The sequence below is a fragment of the Gavia stellata genome, chromosome 21 (genome assembly GCF_030936135.1).
Source record: "Gavia stellata isolate bGavSte3 chromosome 21, bGavSte3.hap2, whole genome shotgun sequence".
Taxonomy (NCBI): Eukaryota; Metazoa; Chordata; class Aves; order Gaviiformes; family Gaviidae; genus Gavia; species Gavia stellata.
Genome location: NC_082614.1, coordinates 14,091,332 through 14,111,059, shown reverse-complemented (window position 1 = coordinate 14,111,059; position 19,728 = coordinate 14,091,332). Strand labels below are relative to the sequence as shown.

At 38.0% G+C, this 19,728-nt stretch overlaps 1 protein-coding gene across 5 annotated transcripts; it reads left to right on the top strand.

Annotated features, from left to right (window-relative positions):
* Positions 1-857: 857 nt before the first annotated feature.
* On the top strand, positions 858-15,259 carry ZCCHC8 (zinc finger CCHC-type containing 8). 5 transcript variants are annotated; one of them, XM_059827527.1, is made up of 14 exons: positions 858-1,041; positions 2,122-2,164; positions 2,762-2,836; positions 3,359-3,464; positions 4,211-4,288; positions 4,606-4,709; positions 6,472-6,537; positions 8,486-8,546; positions 9,008-9,150; positions 9,940-10,082; positions 10,862-10,977; positions 12,075-12,158; positions 12,975-13,089; positions 13,822-15,259. In XM_059827527.1, exons 1-14 carry the CDS (start codon positions 858-860, stop codon positions 14,634-14,636), a joined length of 2,133 nt encoding a protein of 710 aa, XP_059683510.1. In that variant the 3' UTR covers positions 14,637-15,259. The 5 variants fall into 5 exon arrangements, with proteins under 5 accessions (XP_059683510.1, XP_059683509.1, XP_059683511.1 ...); XM_059827526.1 differs by having other exon boundaries at positions 8,483-8,546; XM_059827528.1 differs by lacking the exons at positions 4,606-4,709; positions 6,472-6,537; positions 8,486-8,546.
* The last annotated feature ends 4,469 nt before the right edge of the window (positions 15,260-19,728 follow it).

Below are 19,728 nucleotides of genomic sequence, written 5' to 3'. Positions count from 1 at the left end.
AAGTTGTCTTTTGGGCCAAACTCTTAAGGAAACTAGTTAAGAGATGTCAGGAGAACTTGAAGTCCGAAATAGTGTTTGGTTTTGTTTTGCTTATTTTGAAGTAGGATTTTCCTAAAAGAAGGAGATTTGCAGTGCGGAGTACAACTTGCAGTGATGAATCCTGAACTAATTTTCTTTTCTTTTTTTGTCAATTTGATACTTGCAAATTTTAGTAGAGAGAGGGGTAACTAAACCACTGGTGAGAAAGGTGAGATGTTGGAGCCCCTGGCTAATACTTCACTACTTAAAAATACCAGAAAGTGTGTTAACTTTTGTAGTAGATCGTTTAAGTTGTCTTACAAAATGCTGTATCAGACATGTTAAACGCACGGGGCAGTGCCTCACCAGGCACAGGACTGCTTGCCAGGGCCGGATGCAGTTTGGATGGGGCCTTACTGCAGACAGCCTACTTAAAAATCCTCTTTTTCTCTCCACCCCTCCTCAGAAGAGGAAGGGGGAAAAAAAAAAAACCCGAGCAATGCAGATGGTTCCTGGAGGCAGGAGTCTATCCCGCAAAGTGCCGGCCTCCCACTTAGAGACTCATGCCCTCCGAGAACTACAGCTCCCGGCGTGCCCTGCGCCGCCGGAAGCCCAGCGCGCAGCGCGCCCCTCCGCAGAGCGCAGACTACACCTCCCAGGAGGCGCAGTGCCCTGGCCTGGGCGCCGCCGAGGCGGGCTGCGGCCGTTGCATGCTGGGAGTTGTGGTCCCCCGGCTCCACAATGGGGCGCTTCCCGCTGCGAGCGGCGGCTCCTTCTGCCCTTTGCCCCCTGGGCAGCTCCCACCCCTCCAAGCCCCTCCCTTCCTGCTGCAGCTTAAGATGGCGGCCGAGGTGGATTTCGGGGACCGCGAGCTCTTCCAGCAGCTCGAGGAAGAGGACGGGCCGCCGCCACCGCCTCGCCTCAGCTTCGAGGAGGAGGAGGAGAGACCCGAGAAAGCCCTGGAGGACCTGTACGCGCGGCTGCGGGACCGCGAGGAGACGGTGCGGCGGCTCCGGGCGGAGAATATCCTGACGGGAGAGGCAGGGCCTGCTCCGGGGAGGGCGCGGCGGGGCGGGGGGAAAGGGGGCGCCGCTCCTGCCGCCGGTTCCCTTCCGGGCCAGCCTTGGCGCCTGCTCTCCTGGGGCCGGCGGCCGCCTCCGGCGTGAGGGGCTCCGGCGTTTCCCGCCTCGCGGGGACCTCCGTGGGGCCGGGCCCTGGGCCGTTGTGGGGGAAGGCCCTGTCGGCCTCTGCCCGGCAGCCCGAGCCCTGGCGCGTCCCGAAGGACGATGAGAATGGAGCTTGGCGGGGAGGGGGCGGCCTCCCCCCGGCGGCTCCCCGCTTCGGGCCGCGGCGAGCCCGCGTCTCGGTGAGGTGGCTGTTTTTCCCTGGCTTCTGCTTCCGTCACTTAAGAGAAGGTTTTCTCTGAAAACTTATCTTCAGAATGTCCCGGTCCGTGCCAGCTTCGCGTCAGTTGGCAAAGGAGGTAGTTGAGTTCTTGAGTGTTGGGGTGACTTCTAAAACACTTGAAGCTGGGCTCCTTTCTGTCTTTCTAGGGAAAAGAAACAGCTGTACGTTCACTTTGAAAATCCATTTTTAGCATAGGTAGAAATAATTTTAAACTTTTAAATGGTGACTGGCTCCCTAAGGGTTTTTGGGTTCGATACTGCAGCAGAGTGGAATCTGAAATATTTTTAATAGTTTATTTCCTGTTTGCAAGTATGTGTGTCTTACTGGTGACTTTTTGGTGACGATTGTAGGTATTTTTAAAATAAAATACTATAAATCTGACAATTCAACCATAGTGCATGTAATGAATTATACTAGTTGGATTGCCACAGCTAGTTCCCTTTTTCATCTTTTTCTTTGTTTGTTTGATTTTTTTGTTTTGTTTTTTGTTTGGGTTTTTTCATTTTATTGTGTTTCTTCAGCAGCACATGGATTTGTCAGTAATCCTCTGTGCAGTGAAAAGGAAGGTCTGAAACCCCATTCATTATTCCGTGGAATTCTTGTTAGGTGTTTTCTTGGTTGTTTTGATCCTTTACTTAATTAAGGTGTGGGTCTGTGTCTTCTGAAGAAAGTAATGTTCCTTAATGATAAATTAACATCAAGAACTTAAAAGGAAGCTGAATATTCTGACTCGTCCTAGGTATGTTAATGCTAACTTAAAACACTTTGTATGACCTGTATATCTTTGAAATAGTTTGTCAGAGATAATACCTGCCACATCTTTTAGAAACCTTGTTTCAGTATCCCTGTCCCTGCTCACATGTTGGGCTTCTAAAATGCCGTTACCATTCTTGAAAAGTCTTATAGACTTGGATATCAAGAACTTGGTTTGTATTGCTGTAACTTTATTTATTTGTGTGTATCTATCTGTTTAGGAAATGTACCTGGCTTTTAGGGAAACAGTTTTTTGTAAATTTCAGCAGGGAGAACAAGTACATTAAAATAGTTGAATAAGTAAGATCTCTTTAAACAGTTTACTGCAGTTAGAACACCACACTAAAGAGATTTTCTTCTGTTTTGTTTTCTTTCCATCTCACACCAGGCAATCTGCTTTGCTTGGGAGAAGATGGTTTCTGTTTAAGTTAATAGGAACTTCTTAAAAAAACAGAACTTGTATTGGCCAAACCTTCCTCCCTCTGTGGACTACAGACTCTTTGCTGTGATAAAACAGATAGGGAATATTTACAGCAAAGCTAATACAGTAACCATTGTCTGTGTCTCTGCTCTGTTCTTCTAGTGGAATTTCAGTGGACAACCCCAAATTTGATGGACCTCTGTTACAGATTTTATTTATGAACAATGTCATTTCTAAGTAAGTACTTCCGAAGAAAAAGCAATCCTGGCAGGAATTGGACTTGTTTGTTTGTTTGTTTGGATATGTTAGTGTTTGCCCAAAGGATGGATATATGTTTTATTCAATAACATAAGCTTGTTAAGTGTGAAGAGGAGAAGGGATAATGAGCAATATGATAGGAGGTCTGTTGCTTTCATTAGCATTACCTCTTTTTATCATGAAATGAAGTGTGACTTCCAGGAACTTGGAGTGAGTCTGAGTAGCAGTTTGAGTTTCGTGAGTGTTGTGGGTAAATACAGTAAATTAAATTTTTCCTCCTTCTGAGTTGATTTTTTTGCCACAGTAATATAAGGGTGCTCTCTAATAGTAGGTTGCATTCATGTTGGTGGGGGGTGGGAGGAGGACAGGAGACAAGTTGACTGCCCCTTTTCTAAGTACTTAAGAAGTAGTAAATGGTAAATGCTTAAAAAAAAGACATCTGGCATGTGGTTCAATCTTGCTCATGTCTTAATTTCTGTATACTACTTCACTCCGTTACAGGCAGTATCATCAAGAAATAGAAGATTTTGTTTTTAATTTAGTTCAGAAATATGAAGAGCAGAAGAGAGGTGAACAAGAAAAAACACACTTCAATGTTAAGCCACAGGTACTTTAAAACTCAAATTGTTATTAGGTGCTCCTTCTTTTGCATCTTTATAGTGGGAATACTGAAATACTGCACTGCTAAATAGTTGAGTTCTAGATGCTTTTTCCTATTCAACTGCAAATCAAGCAACTATGAAACAAAGAAAGTTGTATAACTGTTTGTTCCAAAAATAGAGGACCGGGACAAAGAAAATATCCTTTCTGCCCATGAAAGTGCTCCTTTAAAATTGTTCCTAGTGAAATTTGTGTAAAAGTAGTAAGTTGGTTTAAATAATCGAGAAAAGATCATGAGGTACAAACTTAACCTAGTCTCTTCTGATTGTATTTGGCCCAGCTTTGACTATATGTAAGAGCACAGATGAACGACAGAATCTGGAAATTTCTGCTTTCTTTTCTTGGTTTAGAATTTTGAGTTTTACTTAACATTCACTTTTTAGTATTCATTTTGAATAAAAGGGTGAAATGGCCCATTTCTCTCCATCTTTCTCTTAGCTTTTGAGATAAGAATACAGATGTTCTTATGCAGCATATTTCTCATCAAAGAAAACATTAGAGATGAGCTGTGTCATACTTTGGAAAGCATTATGACTTATGTAGACATCTCCATCCTACTGTTTAACTAATGTTTCATGAAAGAAAAGAAGCTGTATTCCATGTTCTGTGCCTTTTACGTACTTTAGTAATTTAGGAGCTCTTCTTTTTACCATTATTTTAAATTAATTATTTGCATTTTTACTTTCATGTCAGCCCTCCAGTGTTCTTTTGGAAGAGGACTATAAAACAGCAAGCTCAAATTCTGTTAAAAAAATTAAAGAAGCTTTTAGTGTAAGTTTTTGACTATATACTCTTCAACGGTAGGTCTGACTCTTCATTCTAAATATTCAATATACACTGCCATTAAAATAAGGTCTTGTTAAATTTCATTTATCAGTGTAATAGCAGTTAAAGTTCAGCATGTTTTGGCTACATCAATGAAAAAAATACTTACTTGTACAGGTGTGGGCGTATATTATTTGTAAATTCTTACAGAGTGGGGGAAAAAAACCTGGAAGTATTTGAAGCAGTGTAAATTTATAGAAATGCTACCAATCTGACCTAAATACTGACACATTTCTGACAATTTTCTGACTTTTTTTCTACAGGTTGTAGGAAGTGTTCTGTATTTTACCAATTTCTGTCTCGATAAACTGGGACAGCCTATATTAAATGAGAATCCACAGCTGACAGAAGGATGGGAAATACCTAAGTATCCTGTTTACTAAAACAAGGGGTTTTTTCCGTTTGTCAAATCCAAAGAATGCCAGTCGGTAAATTGAACTCAAATTTTGTTCAGTAGATTGTACATTTCTATCAAAAAGATATCAGTTGTTACAGATGAAAAGTTTTAATGAGTAATTAATGCCTTTTTTACTCAAAGTATATAAGTATTTTGATATGATTGGCTCGCTGATTTTTAGAAGATGTATGCTTGCGAAGAGTGAATGCCTTATCTACCTAAATACATCTTGTGACTTTAGGAATTTCCTGGGCCAGTCTGTAATCAGGTTTGGAATGACAGCTCATTCCAGATATGAATAAGCATTCTCCCTCTATAAAATCGAGATGAAAAGGGCTTGGCATACTCCAGTATGCTGTAAGGTGTTTTTTTTTCCCCAAGTGTGGGAGCCAGAGGGAAATTTTTTTAAGATTTAATTATGGAATGCTCTTAACTTGGATCAATTTTAAAGTTGGTTCTTTACTGTTTATTAAAGCCAGTATTTGAAAGGTGGGGTTGAGGGAAATGTTGGAAAAAGTGTTTTTTAATATCATAGTCCTCCACGATAAAAAGAAATTGGGCAAGAAATTTCTCCATTTTTCTCAAGTAATCTCATCTCCCCAGTTTTTCAGTATTGCTTCTACTCCAGAGTCAGGACAAGAACCAGTTTCACAGTTCATTTCTGCAATATCTAGTTATCAGGCTTGTAATAAAGGTCATTTCCTAGTGTTAAAAAATTACTTGTGTCTGAATGAAAATTGCAAATTTATAAGCCGGCTAACCTGGGTCTTCTTGTGCCTGCCTTTGACTGTGTATGCACTGTGCTGTAATTTTACATTTGGAAAGCCGTCTCTGTTATAGTGCATTAAGTCAATCCTGTTCTTCAAATGATAATGTACTATCTCCCAGCCTCCGGATGAAGGAAGTAGATGCCTAACAGGGGAATTTCTCCTAAAATTCAAAGTTAAGCGTGGCTAAACTTTCATGTCTGCCAGCTTAGCTTTGATACTGTTCTTTAAACGTACTTACTGCATCTTTCTTTAGAGCTCCCATAGATGATGTTAAGCCTAAAATAGCACTTCTGAGTTAAATGGTATATCAGGTACCATGATTCTAAATGACTGAAATACTCAATTAACACGTCAGTTCGACGAGTATCTGGCATCTGCTTTTCTTTTTAAAAGCAACTGTTAGATTCTGGAAACTGCTGTGCTTCTGAAGTCTACTGAACCTCTTACTTAGTCTTTACCACGCCGGTTCGCTTGCGGCCCTCTCGTCGTCTTGTACATTTTTAGACAAATGGGCAGAGCAGCTGACACATAGAAGTCCAAAACCAAACACAAGTAGTACAGTATGACCTGTCTCTGCCTATTTCAGAAGTGAGTTATATTTTTGAAACTCTATCAAAATATGTTATTAGTAAAAGATTGCTGTGAAGCATATCAGAATTATTAGCTTGAAACTTCTGCCTGTAAACAAGAGGATTGTAGTTTTAGCAAGTGCTGATAAAGAACAAAATTGGTTATTGGATAGAAATAAGATAGGAGGAAACAGCGTAAGCCCATCTTAGCAAATAGTTTATAATAGATACAGTTTTATAGTTTATTCTATAGGCTTCATATCAGGGACCCATCTGTAACTTAATCCAGAAGAGTCAGTATTCTATTCAAAGCACTGTTAGGTTTTCACTGATATTTTAAACAAGATTGAAATTTTGCTTCATCCAGTAGCAGTTCCTTATTGAAATCTAAAGATATCAGCAAGTTTTCAGCCAGATTCTCTCCCTAGATGGACAAGAAATACAAGTAAAACCAAAAAGGTTTGTATTACTCTTAAATATAAAGTTTTGAGCTGAAAAGTTCAGATGTACACTGTGATTATTCCCCAGTATACTAAACCCTTGAACATACTTGGGCAATGAGTTTAAATTAAGTAAACCAGTGTTGAGCTTTGCAGTCAGTAGGTCTCTCTTGTTTATTGACTTTATTTAGGAAGGGCCTAAAATCTATGTGTAAAAACTTTCTGAAGTTTATGCTCAGTTCTTCTGTTGCTTGTCTTTTTAGTGATTGCTTTGTCATCCTTGCACCGGTGTACTATCATCATTCTTACTGTTTTGTAGAACAACTCCTGTCTGACTTATTTTATAGGCTTGTAAGACAGATTGATCTTAGAGTTGATTGTATAACTTTTATGGGAGGTAAGAAGTAAAGCGAATTGCATTTCCAGCCGACAGTTTGTGTGGTCTTCATAGCATCTAAAGTCACTGATTTCAGATGCAATGAAGACCAGGCAAGCTTTTAGTGGGAATTTCCCAAGATAAAGAGGCATGCTGAGTTAAACGCTGGTTTGATTAGAAATACGGCCATCTGAATGAAAAGCAGATTGAAGGGCTGTGGTCATGATGTGGGATGTTGATAAAATACTTGGATCACCGCAGAAGGTTTCTGTTTGAATACTATGTAAAGTTGAAGCAGAAGACACACTTCACTTTAATTAGAGGCTTCAAGAGGTTGGACTGTGTGCGTGTGGGGGGGGTTACCTTGGACACTCACCCTTGTGTCACCCTTTTTGTCTTCACTTATGGTTCCCATCCTAATTCGGTAAAAATGAATGCTCAGAAAAGAAATCTTTCTCTAAAATCTTGTGAGAGATAAAGATTCCCCCCCTATAATGTTGAAAATGTTTGCTGCCATGGTATAAATTTACAAAGAAAATTAACCTTGAAGCCAGATAGGATTCCATTCCAGGTTTTTAGTGCATAATTTCGCAATACGCATAACTTGTTCAAACTGTGGACCAGGACTTCCTAAAGAAGTGGTCATGCTCTCCTACTTGTCTCTACTGGTAACTGATTCTCAGTATTGTAAAAAGGATCAGACCTCTGATGATACAAGCATAAAAAGAGAAACAGAGGTATTAATGTACTACAGGCATATTAAATTGAGGGGTTTGTTATCTGTACTCTAGAGTTGGAAGTATTGTTTAACATCTTCACTTCCCTTCCTCTGGATATAGCATGAGGTTTAGTATGTAGGGTTTGTTTTCATTTATTGGCACTATGTAAGCTAATGTTTACATATCTAATCAGAAGCAGAAATCCTTCGGTGAATGCTCTTCTATCTGCGGCATGGTATAAGGAAAAGCTTTTCCACCTTTAGGACAGTAAACTATTGGATCAGGTTGCCTAGAGAGGTTATGCAGTCTCCATCCTGAGAGATTTTCAGGACCCAACTGGGTAAAGCGCTGAGCAACCTGGTCTGATCTCATAGCTGACCCAGCTTTCATTAAGGGACTGGATTAGAGATCTCCCAAGATCCAGCCTGAATTATTCTATGGATATTCTATTCCTTCTTAAAGGAATAGATCTTTATTATACAGGATATAAAAGCTCCATTTCTGCCTGGAAGTAGTACTTTTCCACTGTAATTTTAGTTCTCGTCTTTCTTTCTTTCCTCTCCAAGTGCTGTCATGTATATTCCACCCCCCCCCCCCCCCCCCCGCCCCGTGCTATGCCTTGTGTTTTTCTCATTTCTGGTGTTCTCCTTAGGACTCTGAAATAAACAATATTCTGTTACTCTATTTTGAAGATTCATATTAAGCAGTCAGTTTAAGAGAAGCAAAAGACAGTATATGAAATCAGCAAGCAATGCTTACATTTTTTCTTTCTAAGTCTAAATCTAAAAATCTAACAAGATTTAAAATAATTAAGTGCATTTAACAGTGCAAAATTATTTTCAGGCTTAATTTCTTGTGCATTTTTTAAGCAGGCCGAAACCGCATTGTTTCAATTGTGGTTCTGAAGACCATCAAATGAAAGACTGTCCAAAGGTAAAGTCTACATCAGTATTCAAAAGACTGCTGCTCTCCAAGAAATGTTTCAGTGCAACTGCACCATTTAAAAAAAATAATTAGATGCATTGGGGTCAAGATGTACAAATGGTGATTCATCTCTGTTCATTAAATTATACTGTTTATACTTACAAATTCCAACATACTAAATCAGAACATAAATTAATTTTGTAGCATAATGGTTTGAATGTCTAATTTGTGGAGGGACATTTTTCAGTTTGAACAGTCTTTCCTCCTCTTTTAGAGCTCTGCTAGATCCAATGCAAATACCCTTGGTTTTCTGCTATGTAGTTTTTGTTACAGCTGTAGTTGTATCACATGGCCATGTGATAAACAATGAAGCATGCTGAGGGCAAGGTGTACCAGTTTAATGTTGGGTGAAGGAGTGCATAAATTGTAAATTGTTGAAATCTAAACTTCCCAATTGTATTATCTTTAAGCCACGAAATGCAGCTCGCATAAGTGAGAAGAGAAAGGAATTTATGGAAGCTTGTGGTGAAGCGAGCAATCAGAATTTTCAGCAGCGTTATCATGCAGAAGAAGTAGAAGAGAGGTTTGGAAAATTTAAACCAGGAGTAATTAGGTATCTCTTTTCCTTCCATTACTTGTTACACTGCTTTTCTGGAATACCTTTTCTACCTTTGGAGTGCCAGATGTTACTTTACAGAGTTCTCTAAGTCCATCTGCTACTCTTAGCTATGGTGTCTTATGTTCGGATTTGTTTGCTAAATAAAATTCTGTTTAATAAATTGCACAGGTATTTTTCAAATGAAAACTCATTGCTAGCATAATAGTCCTACCCTTTCCTATTGGGTTTCCCTAATGTAGGGTGACAAATTTTACTCTTTGGCTACTCAAATTGCAAATATATTATGTTCCTAATAAACTAAAAATGCATGCAAGATTCTGAAAATTTTGAACTTTGAGTGTCCTTTCCCCTCTTTTTCTCTCCGTTCAAAATATTTTAAAAAATCATAATACGTCTGTAGCAGTTTCCAAAGAAATCATCAGTAAATTTAGTGTTGCATTAAGTTCCACCCTTCCTGTGGTGATAGCTGCAGTTAAGGCTGTGAATCAGAAGTAACAAGTTGAGTAAGTTCCTAGCGTAGAATTAATTCTCGTAAAATGTTTAAGCACACGTACGCTTTTATGGAGAAATGGAAGTGTTAAAAGTTATCTTTAACATCAGAGCTGGTTTTGACCTAAAATTGTTATATCTGGGATTGACAGGCAACATAGTTTGAGCTAGAACTAAGTTATTTTAACTTGATAGTTTAAAATTCAACAAAAAGTTCATAACTTCCTTTTGACAAAACTCAATTATGGATTTTACTGGAGGACTTTTTGTTTTCTGTTTGTTTTCTTAACTTAGTGGCGAACTTAAAGATGCACTTGGTGTCACAGATAAGAGTCTTCCTCCATTTATATATCGCATGCGTCAGCTGGGTTATCCTCCAGGTTGGCTCAAGGAGGCTGAAATGGAGCACTCAGGACTTGCGCTTTACGATGGAAAAGGTGAGGAATGCGCTGCAGGAATGCAGTTTTCAGTATGCAGGCTATTTACTGGCTGCACCCTATTTAGGAGACAGTAAAGTACCTAGTTTGTAAAACTTCATCTTCCTCATGGAAGAGAAAATTGTAAATCAAGTTTTCTTTTCTAAAGTCATGTAAAAATACTCCCCTTTCATCTAGCGATGATGTGACAATGAAACAACTTCTGTAATGATTGGATTGCATAGATAAAGACTGTCAGTATGATTTCACTCCAGTCAGCCGTTGATATTAGAACATGGAGTTCTGTGAAAAACCATGCAAGACTTACAAATAGCCTATTGTCAGATTTCCTCTTCCTTTTTTTAATAAGCTTCTCTCTTCTTTGGTTTTATGAAAGAAACCGTAATACTTTTTAAAGTTCAATAACTTACTCTTACATAATAATGGTAAGATCACCAGCAAGCAAAGAATACATTTCTTGAAACCAAACTTATCGAGTAATTTGCCAGCTTTTTACTAATGACCCACATTTATGCTGCATCTCAGAGAACAGTCCTGATGCCAAATTCTGAGGCTAGTAATAGTACATAAAGAGTAGTGTTATTACGAATACCCAGTTAGGTTTCTAGGGAAGCTTCATGCATGTGTCTGATAGATTTGGTCACTGTTATTGCCTCTCTGGGTTACAGAGCCTTCTATCAACACTTACATTCCAAAACCCAAAACCTTGTTCTTAAATCCTGTGGATTTTTTCAGTAATGTTCTTAATTAGCATCAATTATAATTATATTTTGTTATAGATGATGGTGGAACAGAAGATGAAGGATCTCGTCAATCAAAACGCATCACTTACGATGTCTCTAAGTTGATAAACTACCCAGGCTTTAATATATCTACTCCAAGTGGGATCCCAGATGTAAGTGGCTGTCCTCCGCCTTCTAAACAATGTGCTAAGTAACATTAATTGCTTTTAGCCAAGTTTAACGTTTTGTGTTCTGCATCTGACAATTTCCTTTCCATAGGCTCTTATTTTTAAGCACCTGGTTTGGGGGCTCTTGAGGTAATTGACGTGACTTCTATCTGATACCTGTCACAACTCTTGTGGGTATGGTCTGATAGTGCTTCTGTAGAAGTTATTTCCATTATGAGACCAACAGGAGCCTGGAAGCATAGTTTGATTTTCTTTTTTTTTAAACACAAAACTTCACACACAAATGCCTGTTCCTTCCATACGTATAAATTTTCTTGAACGTTCTTGGAATATGAAAATTACTGTGGGTGTTACCATAAATACAATTTCAACTACAGAAAACTATATTTCTGGGAAGCTTTGTAACAGCTGGAACAAAACAAGTTGTATCAGAAGACCCATATAGTGGGTGCCCTCTTAAGCCTAGAGCGCACAAGGAATCTCCTGTGGCTGCTGCTGCTGAATTTTTATTTTCAAAAGCATTTTAACCTGCTGTTAGTAGTGAACGTCATCACTGATGTTAATGCCTGTGCATTAAAAAGAAGTACGTGTACATTTTCTTTCGCAACTTCACATTTGCCCATTTAGTGGCCTCCAAATGTGTTTTTTCGTTCAGTATTCTTAGCCAAAGTTTGGTTCCTCAAGTTTTTTCAGTTTTCATTAAAAACTAAGTTTTTCCAAAGTGAGCCTTTTTTGTCAGAACAGTTATTTCAAGGGGAAGTTTGTAGTTGTGTTAAAAATGTTGAAGAGTAGTTGCTATGAAATGGTTAACAAGACATTTTGTAAAGGTCATGATTTTTTTTGTTATTCCTACTGTGTGGTCATAGTGCATTGCATCAGTTGTTTGTTTTCACAGGTGAGAGTACTTTGGTTTGCCAGAAGTTCCTACTAAAGATCTATTTACTCCGATAAATGAGGCTTTTGATGAAAACTTGAGTTCATGTTGGCTTGATAATCTCTCAGTGTTTCTCTTAAGTTTTACTGTCATGTTATTAGCCAACCATATGCAACATTATTTCTCTCCTTTTTTTTTTTTGCTGTAGGAATGGCAGATATTTGGTTCCATCCCCATGCAGCCATCTCAACAGAAGGATGTTTTTGCTAACTACCTTTCTAATTTTCATGCGGTAAATATATTTCATCGTTATTCGCAAGAAAAAAGATGTTTTGTAGTTGTAGCTAATGATGATCTCTTATATCTTCTTTTCTGCACAAGGGGGTAGACTTTCATGTCGACACTACCAGGTGTGAAATGCTGATGCTTAGCTTATTTGTTGTAACAAAAAGGCGCTTCATGTTTAGAACAAATTCCATTATTTCAGTTGTTATAAGCAGATCCCAATTGTGCAATATTTTACAAACAGTTGTGGAAAAAGGTTGCTATAAACTTTTACAACCTGAGAACGGTCTTAGTTCCAGACTTCCCTAATAAGTCATAATTTATAATAATCTTACAGTGACTTGAGAAAACAGATGGTAGTCCTGTCCTGTATCATTCTCAGGTCTTCTCTAATGTGACTCTAGCCTAGTGTTGTCTATTGCAGAATACTTCCAGTTAACGATGGAAGATGTAGGCTCTGCTCTCAGTCCTAAAGTGTAATGCTATGTGGAATCAAACGGTAAATTCTAAGCCTGCCAGGAAGGGACGGGCAATACTTGTGTTGTGATAGTCTCGTAAGATCTAGGTGTTCAGGTGGAAGCTTTGTCATAATCCTGTGTTAGGAATGAAGACAGTCTTTTCTTTTGCCACTTAAACCTGAACAAGATTACAATTCTGTTCAGTTGCATTGAATCTCTCAAACTTCAATGTTTAGTTTACACACTGGGTCACCAAATTATTGTATAGTTATGCAATTGCTTTAAATATGTTCTTATAGCTGGAAATGTTACCTTGTACAATTTAATACTAATTTATTTTATTTTCCTGGATGACTTCTTTTCAGCCAAGTCCAAAATCTAGCAATAAAAGGGCTGCATCTCAGTCAAGCTCTCATCATTCAAAACGACCAAAAGAAGACAATTTGGAGGTACCAGCAACTGACATGGACCTAGATTCTGGTATAGTTATTCTGCAATTTTTTTTCCTAGTTTCAATTTTTATTTTCAAAATAACTTGCTCTGAATTGAAATGTCAGTGTTCATAAAGAGAAACCAATGTGTTAGTATCTGTTACAGTGGTAATTAATGTAACTGCTAACATATGCTAGTAGTGTCCTACTATAATTGCATTTGGGCCTCTCTCCAAGCAGCATTCTCTGTTGCTGTGATTGTTTTATCTTCAGTTCCAAGCAGGAGGTTTCAAGTGTGCTCAGAGCAATTGGAATGTTAGGTTACAAATTCTGATCTCTTTACTTCAGGTGTATCCTAAAGAAACTTCTGTTACGAAGACCTCCAAATCCTTAAATATTTGGATGGAATAATGTAGGAAGTTACAAGCTCACAACTTCTTAAAAATGAGTCAAACTCACAGGAGGACTTAGTGTTGTTTAAATGTTAGAATAGCTGGAGAAACTTTTGGATTTCTTCTGAGGAATTCCTTCAGTGTGTCTCAGTGTGGAGTAAGTTTGTCCTCAATACATTCAAGAGGTTTTTGTTTTTTTCTTGAATGGCTAGCAGAGTTAAAATCCCCAAACCCATAGTTTCAGTGGATATTAAAACCTTCAAAAAGTTTGTTCTATCTCAGCTGAAAACCAAGGATGAGAAGACATAAGTCTTCTAGTTAATCAGAGCATTGGCACTTTGAATTTTGTCTTAGAGTTCAGATTCTAATAGATGTCTTTCTGTTTCTAGATCTGGAAGTGTCACAAAGATCTCAGTCTCATAACAGTTTTCAGTTCCAACCTCCGCTGCCACCTGGACGTCCATCGATGTCAACTCCTCCTCCTTTACCACGAGGAACACCTCCACTAAATCTTACACCGCCTCAACCTTCAACACCCACCCGCCCTCCTCTTCCTAGGACTACTCCACCATTGAATCCTTCCAGTGATATTCCTCAGCCAAAAATAGTGGACTCGATCATGGATGAGGATACTCTGACCTTGGAAGAGCTAGAGGAACAGCAGCGATTAATCTGGGCGGCACTAGAGCAGGCAGAAAGCACGAACAGCGACTCCGATATTCCTGTTGATACACCTGTAACTGGAAATTCTGTTACATCGTCACCATCTAGGAACGAAGTAGATCTTGTTGCAGAAGTAAGGTCATCTGATAAGGTGGTTACAGTGGAAACTAGCTTTTCCAACATCAATGAACAGATACCAGAAAATGAACGTTCTATAACTAGTCCTAATCCAGGAGATAGTTTACTTAACTTAAAGGAAAATCCTGATAAGACAGATTCAGAAGGCTTGCTGGATAACACCATGCCTGCTCTCAACCGTGAGGTTAACAATGGAGAAAATACAGATGGTAATAAAGTGGTCACAAGCACTGAATCATCTGCAAAAAACTCCAGTCTTGTTCCTGATATGAGCAAGTTTGCTGCAGGCATAACACCATTTGAATTTGAAAATATGGCAGAATCAACAGGTGTTTATCTACGAATAAGAAGCGTGTTAAAAAATTCCCCAAGAAACCAGCAAAAGAAAAAGACTTCTTCTTAACTGGTCTTCCTTTGTTTCATTATGTCCAAATCCATGCTTCCTTCTCTCTCCTCCTCCAGTTTTACAAACTCAGATAACCTTCCTCATCCTTTTGTGGGAAGGAGAAAATCTTGACAAATACAGCTTTGCCCTGTTCTTCCTTGGAACTGAAGTCAGTGCAGGGCTTCCGTATTGACCAGGACCACCAATGCAGCCAGAAAATACAGAAGAATTTTCCCAAATTGCATCCTTCCACTAAGGAATAACAAGACTGTTGATTTGTTAAGAGCAATTTACTTGCCAATACATGAAACTCTAAAAAGAGAAGTTTGTGGTTTGCTGTTTATTACTTTGGCTAACATTTATATTGTCCTTGAGTTTCAGGTGAATTGGTGATTTTTTTAATATCTGTCCTTTGTACAATAATCTATACTTTATACATTTTGCTAATTATCCTGTAGATAAGTTTAATATATTCAGAATGTTTTTAAAAAGGTCTAATGTTAAGATTTCCCACATCAAAATCCTGGCAATTGGATGAAAATGATCAGGGATTGCTAGCATTATCTTCACCATTTCAAGTATTTTTATAAATTATTTATGTGGGTCACTTTTAATTACCACTGTATCTTTTATAACATCATCCTTCATGTAAACTTGCTGTACATACATGTTCATTGTTGTGTACAGAGGTTTAATAAATGAGGTTTTGTATAAATATTTTCTTTTAATTGGAGTCCTAAACTATCAAACTACTGATTTTTGAAAATGAGCTGCTGAAGATAATTAGAAAAACAAGCTGATTAAAATGAGGGTGAATAAAGTTAAATATTTTAGGAAGGGTCAGAACTATTGGGTTCAGGTTTTCCATAGTCAAGAAGCTGTTGAAATTATTTTAGCTACTTAAATAGAACCTTGCCATGTCATTCAGTTTTCATAATCTGAAGAATTGCCCACTTCTGAAAGCTTGAAAGTGTTATAATTCTGCTAATTAATTGTTCTAACACTTTTTTTCCCTTCTTCTCTTGTCTTCAGAGGGAGCTGTAGGTAGAATGACTGTGTGTTATTGGCATTGGCAACAGAGGGAGCACTAGATTGAAGTAACAGTATTCATTGGCGCTGGTAAAGCATTTGATTGTCCTTCTGTAAATGCATGAAAAAAGTCTTCCTAGCCAAGTGCCATGCATAGTAAAACAAAGTATTTTCAAGTATCTAAGAAAATACTTGTGAAGGGGGGATGTTCAAAGATTTTTTTGATGACTTCAGAGACTGAACTATTTCTTTACATTTCTCAGCCTTGCAGATAGTGCATATTTCCCCAAAAATCCTTATAATACATGATGTTGGTATACTCTGCATCTGAATGCTTAAGAAAACCCCAGGCTTTTTGTAGTTAAAGCGTTTATGTTTATTTCTTTTTTTTTTTTTGTTCTAAACTTTACAGGAAAGGAAAAGCAAAGTGTCTTTATATATGAACTGCTTGACTTCCGAGAGGCTGAAAAAACTTTCTGCAGCATATACCAGTTCAGTTTATCTAGTTACATTTGGAAAGCAGTGCTCAAGGTAAATGTTTGTTCTGTGTGCTAAAATGAAAGGCTTTTGTTTTGTCATCTTTTATAGGAGAAATAGTGTTACTTTCTGTGACAGAAATGGATAACGAAATAGTATGTTTGTTGCAGCTTCTTTGCACTTTACAAAGGAGTCTCTATTGGGAAGCGTATAGAGATCTCATACTTCTCCATGCCTCCTCCTCCCATGGAGTTAAAAGCTAGTAATGACAGTTTATACAAGCCCTTATGTGCCATGTGCTGCATCATTCACATGGGGATGATAATGTGATGCAGGGCATGAGGTAATGATTTCAAGTGTACACACCTTTTGGGTGTGTTGAGGTGCTCATATTTTAAATATGCAGTCCTCTTTCCACACCTTAGAACATCTTTTTTTAATAGCTCTTATGAAATGCTGCTTCTTCAGTAGGACATGCAGCCTGAACTTTAGAGGCGTACTTGTGTACTTCTGCCTTCCTTACAGAAACCCCAAGATGAAAATCATCTTTATATGCTTAGTACCCTTTAGTGCTCTGTATGTTCACAGTAAATTCATAATAAATCACCCTTCCACCTAATTGGTCAGAATAGATAAGTCTTCAATATTTGTACAAATTCTCAGACTCATCATTAAAGTAGCTGTTAACTTCATTGCTTCCAAGATTTATATTGAAGGTATTAGAGTAAGGGTAAAGTGAAGTCATTTCAGCAACACGGTTTTTAATGTAATGGTAAATTCTAGTTTAAATATGTTAAATCCTTAATTTTATAAAGCTTTGAATTTTAAATTGTTCAGCATTTTTTTATCACTTTGGCCACTCTTGTATTTGCTGCACACAAACTACTTGGAGATACGGATCTTTTTCATTTTTGGAAGATCTCTTCTGGTATCTAAAGCAAATATTATTTGGGGGGGCTTGGTGCAGGAATGGACTGTGTTTGGGTTCACATTTTACATCCACTGGAATTTTTGTCCAAAGTGACTGAACTGACTCAAGTGACTGTTGAAGGCAGCAAAAGTTTTTGTCCTTCACCTGCAGTCCGCTACAATTGGAAGCGTGTGGCCCGTGCTGCATACACGCTTGAATTAAAATTCCCATAACTGGGATTGTTCCCATTTAACAAGCTTGTTTTTTAACATAACAAAAGGCGCTAGGCTTTTGTAAATACCAAGTTGTCCGTGTGCTCAGAATTATTTTTTATATTGCTTTTGTGCTTCTTTTGCAAAACTGTTAGCAGATGTTTAGACTTGCTCCTTTTAGTCTTGGTATTATCCCTGTCTGTCCTGAATATGGTTTTGGGGGTAAGTCAAGTCTCGTTTGATACCAGTGCTCATTCTTTCCTAGTGATATCAATATAACTAATAGGTGGTATGAATGTTTTCCAATACAGACAAAATCTGTATGACGAGTTGGATACTGACAGGCAAAAGTAGGCACCTCGGTAGGCTGCCAGCAGGGGACTAAGAAAATGCTGAGCCGGGAGCTGCTTGGAGCTGGTCAGTGGAAAGCATTGGGCTGCCAGGCCTTGCCTGGCATTTGGGCTGTCTGCATATGGTATTTAGAGGCTATCCGTGAGTGCTGTTATGAATTAGAGCATGAACTGTTAGGCTTAGACCACCTATATCATATTTTGAGAACTCTCCTTGCTTTTTTTCTTATTCTATCCATCTTAAACATCTGTAGATGTTTAGTTTCAAGTCTGAGGCTGCCAAAATCCAAACCCTATTCCACTAATGATCTGTATAACCCGTGTTAACAAAAAACTTATCCCCTGTTAGCCTAAAAATTTCTTTACTTACCTGGTAAAGTAAAACATAGCTGGGAATAGAATACTTTCATTTGTTCTTTTGCCTTTCAAATTGTAAACAAAACTTATAAAAGTTCCTGTAGTGCTGCTTTTTTCTTAAAATAAAATTTTTGTAATGCAAATGTTTTGATCTCAGAAAAATAGACAGCCTGTGGCAGGAACTGTATAATTTTTGTTTTTAACTTTTAGTAACTGTTTTTAAATAAGGGTAATCATACAAAGTACTGGCCACTCAAAGGTATTTTTAAAATTGCTCTTTTAAGTCTTATCTTTTAAATTGTCCTTTCTGTGGAGGTGGTGGTCAGTATGGATAATGCTCTGAGAAGATCGAGCAGAACCAATGAGTAAAACTCTTACTTGTACTTACCTCTGCTGTAAGACATACAGTTAATTAAGGATGGAGAGTTATCCCTGCTTTTTTCTCTCATGGTTAGGAATGAATTTATCTTGATCTCTTAGCTATTTATCTATACTTCACTTTTCTTATCAAGTGCTATATATTGTTGCTGCACTGAAGATGCTTGTAATTGTTGAATTTCTTGAATCTGTCAGGTGTAACTACGCAAACCGTTTTTGTATATTGAAACTGCAATCAGATCACAGTACAAGGTCTGAGAAAAAGCTGAATAGCAAAGTATTTCTGGTACTTTTAAGTCACATTCCCATGGCGATGGGTGTGGCATAATAACCTAGATTAGAGCTTACTAAAATGAATGAGTAATGATTTGTAATGAGGTGGGTATAGTGTGAGCAGGCGTCACTCAAATTTTCCCACAGATTCCTGTTGGCATAGTACTCATGTTTGTTTTCAGCATTTGGAACAGCAAAAGTATTTAAAAGTGCTTATGCACATCTAAAAATATCTAATCTGTGCAAAATATTCAGGGTATCAGTCAAGGTGGCTAGTTGTCTCTTAAAAAGATTTTAATTTCTAACTTACATTTTTATAACTTAATTCACAGTGCTTAAAATGTCACAAAAAGAGAAATAGCTTAGATTCTAGAAGATACCTGAAAGATGTGTTAGCTGCTAAGAAGAATTATTTTTACTGCAAACTCTGTAAAGCAGGCTCGCTGGGAGGGCGGGGGGGCGGAACCCAAAGAGGAGGGAAAAGCTCAAATATAATTGAAGTGTTTCAAATGCATTGGTAGTTGCCATGGAACTCCGTCGTACCTTCATTTTGTAACACGGCTGTATTGCCTCCGGTAAGTAAATGCCATCGAAGATTGATGCTGTTCCTAAGAATATGTTGTAGAGTCATACTTAAATTTTTGGGGGGTGCGAGGGGATGAGTCAGAGGTAGGAACTGGTCTTGATCCTTGGAGAAGTGTACAAACAGGATGGATTTAATAACAGGGTAATTAATGTGTGACAGTTGGACACTTCCTAAACTTCAGTTAACTACAAGCAACAAATATTTGACATAAGATTTTTTACAACGTATATTTAGCTGTCAACCAATGACTGAATAAAAATGTATTTACCCTTTCTTTAGAACTCAACACTCTCAATAGGAACAAAAAACTTTCTGCTTTGCTTCTCTGTAGATGAGAATTCAGCTTTTGTTGGTATTTGCAAATCATTCTACCACTGATGTATAGTCCATCTTTTTTAATAGACTATGGTTTCTCAGTTATCTGTGAAATGAAACGCTCATAATCAAGATGAGTATTATGGTTAAGTACCTTTTTTAACCAAGCATGCAGAAAGGATTCTTTAAATGCTGTCTGTTTAAATACTGTTCTCTGTTGTTT